Genomic DNA, 10036 nt, shown 5'->3' on the forward strand with positions numbered 1-10036 from the left:
CCCCACAATACCAGTAGTTGATAACCATTATAAGCGAGGCTTGGATAACAGATCAAGTTTCATGCAATGAGCTTTGACCTTTGACACGCATAATTTTCTGGATGTGAATTCAAACCCAATCTGATCTCCCACGATTTGCTTTATCTGATTTTCAATTGTGAATTTGGTCAACCGGTGATCACAAAACCAATCTGAGCTTTGACCACATGCAAAACCAATTTGAGCTTTGACCTTTGAAGGTTTTGTCGCAAAAGGCGAAACGCTCGCCCAGCGCCCCCGTCGACGCAACCCAAAGCTATCACGGAGGAGATAAATTGCAGCATCCGAGCGGGCATGGGGCGGACAGGGTATAATATGAGGATAAGAGATTTATTCCCTAACTGTCCCGAGGATCGATCCTGCCATCTCCTTGTGGCAAGTTCCGTTACATACCAATCCGGATGATCCACGGGGTCGACCTTTGAAGGTTTTGAGTAGGGGGCAAGTGGAAAAAGAGAGAGATTAACTAAAAAAGTTTGTGACTAAGAGAGAAAATAGATTTGAGAAAGTGTTTTAAAGATTTTTAGTCCATTCGAGAAAAATCTTGTAGCTATATTTGTGTTTAGTTTGTAGCGTCTTTGTTTTACTTGCTGTGGATGGGTTGAAAGGGACGTTGTCAGTATGAGCGATAGTGATGGAAGATGACGGTGAAGGAAAGAGTAAAGGAGAGAGAATAAAAAGAATTTATAATATAAAAATCATATGGTATTCAAACTCGATTTTTCAAAACTCTATAAAAATCTTTTGGTATCTAAAATTTCAATAGATTTTCATGAATTCTTTTAGAATTCCTTGGATATAAATTTTAACCAATGAGAGCTCTCCAAAATACTTGCTACAAGTTTAAATATAAAATAAAAAGTCTTCCCCTCACCCTTGATATTTTTATAGACTTCAAATCGTTTTCATTTTTTTGAATAAGTCCTTTCTCTTTTCGCTCCTCGATTTTCCTCTGTTACCAAACTAATTATACATGTTTTTTTTAAGTTTATTATTATTTTTAAGTTTACATTTTTTTTTAATTTATGTTTTTTTAGTTTAGGTTTTTTTAAAATTTATGATTTTTTAGTTTAGGTTTTTTATAAAGTTTTATTACTTTACTTTTTTTTTGTTTATGGGTTTTTAACTTTTATGTTAATATTTTTTAGTGGAGGGTGGATATTCGAATCAGCGTCAATTTTTTGGCTCCATTTCAAAGTGTGCGATATCATCTCCAGGAATTCACTGACCAAGATCGTCACCCGGAAAATGAAAATGAGTTGTTCAATCTTCGTCATGCCTCCTTGAGGAACGTCATTGAGAGGGTATTTGGAATATTTAAAAATCACGATTTAAAATATTCAAAATAGCTCCTCCATTTACATATACTACACAAGTCGAACTTATTTTGGCTTGTGCCAGATTGCATAATTTTCTTTGCAAGTAGTGTCGTTCTGATGAATTTTCAGTTGAACTAGATAATAAAGCTTTATCATCCTTATCAAAACAAGTTCATGGTGTCGATTGCTTTGATCAATTATCTGATACTCAAGAATAACAATATGTATGGAGAGATAAAATAGCGAATTGAATGTGGAGCGATGTTTATCGTATTGACAATAACGAAACTTAATTTTTCTTTCTCATAAATCCACAAGTTTCCATGAAAAACTTTATAAATGTCTATAAAAGTCTTGCAAAAAAATCTATACAAGTCAATAAAAATCTATCAACTCCAAAAAAATCTATCATTAAAAAAAAGTCACTGAAAATTAAATTTTTATCTTAAATTTTATATTTTGTATAAAAAAAATCTACATCTCAGCTACCTGTTCTTTAAATATAGATTTTATGAATAGTATATCTCTAAATTTAAGGAATATATTCTATTCTCTAAATATTAAAATAATATTTCCCTCTCCTCCTCCTCTAATAATAATAATAATATTAAAAAAAATAAAAAAAAAATTTCTCTTCTCTCTATCTAATAATAAAAAATACAAAGGAAAGAAAAAATAATTTAAAATAAATAAATAGTAAAATTTTAAAAAAAAGTTGATGCAGTGAAAATATCTAAATTTAATAAAATGATATTTTTACTCTACAAATTATCATAAATAACTTTATTATCTGATTATCAGATAATCATATAATTAAAGTTATAAAAAATAAATAAAACTTACAAGATAGATAATATAATAAAAATTTATTTATTTAAAAGTATTAATATATAATCTAATTTAATATTTTATTATATTATCTAAAATCAACTATTATTTTTTTCAACTGTCTTTTTTTTTAACTTTATATATATATTTTTTTAAAGCTTTCGACATTACGTTTCTCTGTTTTGTATATATTTTTTTAGCCTATATATATATATATATATATATATATATATATATATATATATATAACATTATTTTTTAAAATAAAATATCATATATTTTTATTTTATTTAATTTTTATAATTTAAAATAAAATTTTTGTTATAAAAATTTTAGGAGTATTTTTTGTTAAAAAATTTTGGTAATCTGGATTAAAAAAAACCTTATTTTTTTGAGATTTTTTGATTCCAAAATATATACCCTTTTTACTAAGGTATGGAACATAGATCATTATTTAAAAATCATTAATTATCTAAATTAAATAAAACTTTTATTGATAATTTTAAAGGAATAATTAAAATTATCTAGGTCCTCCCAACCAAACATACCAGTTTGATTTGCTGCGGCTCCGTGCGTGGCAGCGTCCATATGCACATGGATTGACTGTCGCATGGGCATGGGGCCTCAGGTTGTGCAGATGCTGCCGCGCACAGGTTGCGCGCAGCAGATCAAGATTCTAGTAACTAATAGTTAAGTATTTATGGGTGCACAACTTATTTAAATCGAAGTTTAACGGATTAGAATCTTTAAAGAAATAGAGATGCCATAGGTATTTTATATACACTACTTATTTAAATCGAAGTTTAACGGATTAGAATCTTTAAAGAAATAGAGATGCCATAGGTATTTTATATACACTACTTATTTAAATCGAAGTTTAACGGATTAGAATCTTTATAGAAATAGAGATGCCATAGGTATTTTATATACCCTAGTGATCATGTACAAGCGTGTCGCATGTGTAATATAATACATTGAAATCATATTGACCCTTTATAATGAAATTATATTAATTAAAATATTTTATTATTAAAATATTAAAGTAGAGTCATTAGGATAAAATATCTTATTTTTGAAAATCTAAATTATTTGGATATTTAAAAATCTCAATTGTTTGAATTTTCAAGTTTCCCTATGAAAAAAATTAATTTAATTTAATATTATACTTATCTTAATAAAAAAATTAAAAAATATATATTTTTTAATATTGTTGGTCTAAAATATTTATAATTTTTTTTTTTATATTGTCAATTCTAAGATGTGAAACTAAAAAGAACTATATTTTTTATATAAACAACTCTAAATCACTAATCGTTTCGCTTATGGAAGTACTAATAAATCTTGAAATTATTTTTAATATAAATAAAAAAATAAATATTAATCTAAATTCATTTTAGGCTTAACTAAAGTTAATTAGTAAAGAAAGGAGATTTTTAATAAAATAGTAAGATAGTAAGATTTTACATATTTGACATGAGTCAGATATTTATAAGTCCTCGAGCGTTAAACCTGCATGAAAGTGAGATGTTAATGCTTATGAATAAAATTTATAAATAATTTTATTGGTAAACGTATTTAAAGCCGGTTGTAAATGTGCTAGTTTCTTTGTTCAAATATATAAAAAATATCACACGATATTAGGTTCAATTCAACAAGCTTTAAGTCGAGACTAAAAGCTAAAATTAGTTAATCTCATTAAAAATTTCGAAGTGAAGGCTGCAGAAACTTCAGAATAATGAAACGATAACAAGTACCAACAACTTTAATCTGATCCTATCGAAACTAATAATAATAATAACAAATTTAAAACAAAAGCACCTTTTCATCCTAAATAAGGAATTAACTTGTGTGTTGAATTCCAAGGATCATCTCTTAGCAAGAAGATAAACACCAGCAGCTATTCCAGTCAATCCAACTGCAACAGATGCTAGAATTGTTTTTCTTGTTGGTCCTGCACTTCGTACTGGAACTTCCAGAAGATGCTTCATCTACAAAATCAAACATGAGATATGATTCAGGGAGTAAAATTCGTTTATCTATGACACTAAAAATATACTGATATTGGATATTGACACTTTAGACACAATATCTTTATTTTTGACCACATGTAAAAAATATTAAAGAAAAAATTAGCCTATGACAACAACAAATTGGCAATAATGTAGGATACTTTTCAAATCACAATAGATATGAAACCTACTAGACCTTTGCGTAAAGCAGATTTGACCTCTCAGATTTGCCAGAGAAGGTTCATAGTACAAGAATTCAGCTGATATGCACTAGACTAGGTTTTCACTCGCCCGGACTAGACTGAGTACAGCCAATTGAGTGCCCAGCTCCCACTGGTCCAGAGAAGTTGTGCACAAATGAGAACAGTTCGGACTGCTACTCCTTCCTCGTGTCAAGCATCCAACAGTCCACACCACAGGTGTATTTTTTTTTTTTTTTGCTCGTAACACAAAAAACTTTGGAACCACAAAGAAAATGGATCAAGCGGAATATGAAAAATGAGTAAACCTCAATGGGCTGTTTCCAGTTCTTCTTTATTCCAGCTAAATGTCCTTTGCCGACAACTGCAACAACTGAAGAGTGCTCTCTTGCAACCTTTAGTAAGGTGGAGGACATGTACCTGTACATACAAAGTACACATAAATCAAAGAACATCTGTGTATGCAGCTTGTTCCATAAATAAAACCTTAGTTATTGATTAAGTTAAATCGCACACAGCTATGTGTTGACCAAGGTTTAAAATTTTGAATTGTGCCTGTGCTACAATTTCGGTCTCTAACCATAAACCATATTATTTCAGAATCATATTGTGGATTGGTAATTTTTTAACTTTCAAATATAGGTGTATACTACTTTAAAAAAATTATTTTAATGTATACTACCATAAACCATAAATCAAAGGATACTGGGCTTGTGGGTTGGCCGCCGCGTGCACTTTCTGATTTACCCTGATGGCCGGTGAGAAACTTCCGTGGGGCCGGGCCGGTCACCCCCGGGATAGTCAATGAGGCTAATTGGGATTATTATTTCGATGTGACCTCACACCGAAACAATATTTTCCAGCCATGCCAAACGGCACTGTGTCGTACTTTAAACTGTAGTGTTAACAACAACAAATAATAATAATAATAATAATAATAATAATAATAATAAGTAACAGGATAATGAGGGTTAAAATATGTTGATGACTACTGCAGATTTTAGAGACAACTTCAAAAGGAAATAAAGCAGGAACCTTCATTGCTAAATTTGAAACAGCGGAATCAGAAATTAATGCTTGTATCTCTCTCTCATGAATAAGAGTGTCCATAGTGAAATAAAGCATAAACCTTCATTGCAAAATAGGGAACATAATTGAATCAGAAATTGATGCTTACATATCTCTTTCATGAAGAAGAGTGTCCATTAGAGTTGGGAATGCCTTGCTCATTTCTTGGATTACAAGAGTTAGCATGTCAACATTATCCATGTCCTTCAGCTGAAAAAGACTAGATTTTATTGTAGGATCATTATCTAATGTAAGTTTCACTATACCAACATTTCTATAAAACTACAATGAGGTGCCAGTTATTGAAAGAGTATTGAGCTTATCTATTGCATAGCAAGCTAGAGGTTGCCAAAGTCACTGATTGAGTAAATACACTAAAATTTTGGTGGTTAAGAAATATAACAGCCCTACCCTGATATAGCATGTTAAACTTCACTTGCTGACTCCTTATCTCCAAATGGGCATGTTAGAACGGAGACCAATCCATGCTTTTTTCTTAACAGTACAAATAATGACAACAAAACCAGTGAAATATGAAGACACATGATGTGTAATGATATTTTTCCATTTATGGCATAAAGAGCATAATGAATTGTTAAAGAATATATAGATGTTCATGTCATAAATTTTCTTAGGAAAAAGAATAACAATTTTGATATCACTTTGATCATTGGAAGCTTTTGGTGGCATCTCCCATATGCAACAATATTCCTACCAGCCATGTGGAAGTATGAAATGAGTAAAGGCATGCTGACATCTTATGTCCAATCATTCTTTAGAGTTCATCGAGGAATATATAAGAATTCTAGTTCTTCTTTGGCAAAAGGTATCAAGTTATGTCCAAGCAGTTTAATGTTCATCAAGAATGGCAAAATAGCAAAAATAGCAAAGATAAAGGCCAACAAACAAAGGACAACTTACCATCTTATTTAGTTCATCAGTACTTGGTAAAAATACTGTCTGAAAAAGTATGTTGACCAAGAATTTAGTTCTAGCCCATAATGACATCTTGCCCCAAGTTCTTTTCAAGGTAATCTGCACAAATTGTTAAAAAAAAAAGTCAATCAGAAAAGAATGTGTGATTAGTTGATGCTGGATGTATTCTAAATTTTTTATATGTTCAAAAAATGGAAACACTAATAATTCTCATTAAAGTTATATGCCAAGTTGTGATAAGCAGAAGATTAGTAGCAGCTAGTTGGCAAGTAAACAAACTTTATGAATATACACAACTGCAACAATCTTGCTTAAAGAAACCAACATGTATAAGATTATCCAATACAGAAAAGAATTTAGAAATATACACAGTTTAAAAAATCGCTTGATGACGACTAAGATATCAGAGATTAGACAAGGTATAGCAGTTTCAACCTCATCCTTGGGATAACAGAAACTTAGAGAATGGCTTAATTAATTGCATGGCACAGATCAATTGTCAAACATCCAAAGATCTAAACTGCAGCAATAAGTATTAGGTAGGTTTATCGAGAGAAGATATAATGTACATGAACAGGACGGTCACCCAGAATAATTTTGCCTCCATAACCCATTGTTTCTTCATATGCTATTCGGAACTCAGCTCCTGGAAGAACTTCTAGTTTATGAGCAACCTAAAATGAAAAGCATCTGATGTTAAGTCCAAACGTCATATAAACAATAAATTATACAAACTGCAAGCAAAGTAAGGAAGGGTCATGCCTTGGCTAGAAACCAGCTGTACAGAATTCCAAAAGTATTCATCTTTTTTTTCTTCCACATGTCAATCATTTCACTCATAGTTGGAACCTAAGGAGGATGAAAGGAAAGTAACATCATATCAAGATATACCCGGTATTGTTAAAGAACTCTAAGGTGCCATGTTGCTATGTGCTTGATGCTGCTCTGGGTGGTTCAAGGTGATTGTATGTACACACACAGATTATCAATGAGAACTCATTTTATTTTTTATTTTAAAAAAAAAACACTTAAATCAAACCTAAATCTGAATTGGAAATATTTGAGCATCAAAAAATGATCATCAAATTCACAGTTCACAACATCAAACAGAGTCATATTCTTGAACTTACAATGCCTAATTAGTAGACACATCAACTACTCATCAACCATCACCATCCTTTGTTTTCCCCCCTTTTTTCATAAAACAGTTTTAATTTGATAGTGAGTGATCTTTTTCTTTTCGCCAACAGTGTGCTTGACCACCTATTGCCTAAAAGCAGGCGGTCACCCGGGTGTTGCAACTAATGATGCCAGTGTAGAAGGTAAAGCTGCTTGGACATCACCTTGACAGATGCCTAGGCGAGCCCCCTAGCTCCTTTTAGTAGCACTGGAAATACCCTTAATTCTTATTGACTTTATTTGTAACTCATGGTCTCATATGAAATAAACTTAACCAGCATTCTGGAACACACACATGTCATAGAATTCAAAGTATATCATCACTGAAGCTGGAATGTTAGTCTGTCATCGAAAATAATTTGGATACAAACTTAGTACTTATTCCACTTTTTTCCCAAAGCACAAGGGAATGTCTTCCCTCCATTTTTTTCACTACATGCTGTATTTTTCAGACATCTTCCCTGAAAGAAGTACGTTATGGAAGTCAGAGAATCAAGAATAGCCATGCATTTCATCTAAAATCACGTAATAATGCTACAGTCCTGCAGTCCTGCTTATTTAGGAAATATTGGACATTGATTCAGGAAGAAGAAAAGTGCTCAATGAAGAACCTCAAAAGATAAGGTGCTTACATAAACTTCTGAAATCCAAAGGTGGTTATTAAACAAAAGGCATCCTACAAAATCTGATAGGAGAAAAGATTCTCTCATCCCTTTCTACAAGAAATTTAGAATTACATATGCATCCGAAGGATTAACAAGAGCATGAGTTAGAAGACCTTATGAAAGCTCGATTACAATAACAATATCGAAGCATAGTTTGAAGTAAAAGCATGAATTCAAACATATCATCTCTGCTGGTAAAAATGAATTATGAAATAAGTGACCACCAAAACACTGATTCAAGAAATTACAGGGAACAATACAACACCTGAAAATTTTGGGGCGCCAAAATGGCAACCCGGCTTGCACACAATTCCAGGAAAACAACCTACATTGATAAGACATACATAAACTTTCAAATTATTCTCTAAAGCAGGTTGCTAGCTTGCTAACACGATCAATTAAATAAATTTGATGGTTCAAGGGAGAATCACCTGAGGCTTCAAGCAACTGATGATGGCTTGAACTTCTTTGCAAGACTCCTATATTGTAACAGGAAAGGAGAATGGGATATAAGTTACTTCGTATTAGACAAATCAAATAACTAATGATAAAAGTTGTCACAAGTTGAATCATCAATAGTAAAGGCTAGCTATATTAAATGAGCATAGTAAAATTTATAATGTGCATGGTGAAAATTGATATTTGAATAGTAGCTATGGAGTATATTTGGCAATCGAGGCATAGAGAGATAAATCGGTCCAACGTAAAGCATCAAGCAGTAATTCAATCAAACCTTTATTTTTTTTTTCTTTCCTTCTTTTAATCTACCTGTGATTCTTCTCTCCCTAATTCATCAAAAACTACGCCTTGACAAAAACTAAAACAAGTGTTTTTAAACAAACGTTGATTTTGAATATAATCTAATGTATTATCATAAAAGAGAAGAAAATCCACTGAAATTGAAATCTTTTGAATATGCCTATTAGAGCAAACCTGAGAAACATGGGCGGTTCCGACGAGGTACACATCGCAGGATCCACCTTCGGCCGACGACTCGCACTCCAAGAACACCACGCCTTTCGCCAATTTCTCCGGTAACACTCTTTTCTCCGCTGTCTCAGAACCCTCCTGCTCTCCCAATCGCAGGCCACTCGCATCTGGCTCCACCTCGGAGGATCGCCCTTCCGCGGCCCCGGGAAGGAGATCAGAGTCGAACGTCTCGGATCGTTCCGATTCCAAATAGAGCGCCGCCTCGTTGGACGAAGATTTGGAGACGTGAACGTAGTCGTCGACGCCGAAAGGATCCGACCCCGCAGAGGCGGATCCGGCGGGATCCATCGGAGGGCGGAGACAGTGGCTGGAAGTACAGAACGAAGCGGAGAAGCGGGGAGGAGGGCGAGGACCAATTGACAGGAGACGTCGCAGAGGAGGAAGGTACCGAGTTAAGCCACGGCGAGGGCACCGGATCGGTGGCACGAGGAGCGACTCGGCCGAGTTGAGGAGGCGGACTCGTGCGGAAGTGAACATAAGCCGCTTCGCTTACGAGTCACCTGTCTCGCTTCGATCTTTAATTCTTTATATTTACTGGTTCGGTTCAATGGATCGCACGGAAAAATATATTAAACCGGTTTGGGACTAGCCCAGTGGCCCCCAGTCCGATCAGGGAGTGGAGTATAATTATTGTCCAACATTTTAAAATTAATAATGTAGATTATTTGGCAAAGCGACATTATAATGTTTTAAAATATCTCTCCAAATAATTTTAGAAAATATTTTTTGGGTAATCAGATATTTAGCTGTTCTTGAACTGACAAATTAGAAAATGGCTTCATTAAACCAATTTTTAGACAATA

The 10036-nt window shown here is 33.0% G+C and overlaps 1 protein-coding gene across 2 annotated transcripts; it reads right to left on the bottom strand.

Moving 5' to 3' along the window:
- Positions 1-3856: 3856 nt before the first annotated feature.
- Positions 3857-9746, bottom strand: LOC122037425 (traB domain-containing protein-like). Of its 2 annotated transcripts, XR_006127648.1 has the most exons (10): positions 9177-9746; positions 8675-8722; positions 8509-8568; positions 7162-7248; positions 6969-7073; positions 6385-6498; positions 5573-5673; positions 4704-4815; positions 4392-4528; positions 3857-4174 (listed from the first exon to the last, which is right to left on the bottom strand). XR_006127648.1 is itself a non-coding variant. In XM_042596892.1 (9 exons), exons 1-9 carry the CDS (start codon positions 9708-9710, stop codon positions 4052-4054), a joined length of 1284 nt encoding a protein of 427 aa, XP_042452826.1. In that variant the 5' UTR covers positions 9711-9745; the 3' UTR covers positions 3857-4051. The 2 variants fall into 2 exon arrangements, 1 of the variants encoding a protein (XP_042452826.1); XM_042596892.1 differs by lacking the exon at positions 4392-4528 and having other exon boundaries at positions 9177-9745.
- Positions 9747-10036: the final 290 nt, after the last annotated feature.

The sequence above is a fragment of the Zingiber officinale genome, unplaced genomic scaffold (assembly GCF_018446385.1).
Source record: "Zingiber officinale cultivar Zhangliang unplaced genomic scaffold, Zo_v1.1 ctg39, whole genome shotgun sequence".
NCBI lineage: Eukaryota > Viridiplantae > Streptophyta > Magnoliopsida > Zingiberales > Zingiberaceae > Zingiber > Zingiber officinale.

Coding starts and splice junctions, on each gene's coding strand:
- LOC122037425 (XM_042596892.1), bottom strand. CDS start 9,710: ATGTTCACTTCCGCACGAGTCCGCCTCCTCAACTCGGCCGAGTCGCTC. Junction 8,723..9,176: donor GAACCGCCCATGTTTCTCAG/GTTTGCTCTAAT, acceptor GTTACAATATAG/GAGTCTTGCAAAGAAGTTCA. Junction 7,074..7,161: donor ACAGCTGGTTTCTAGCCAAG/GCATGACCCTTC, acceptor TTTTCATTTTAG/GTTGCTCATAAACTAGAAGT.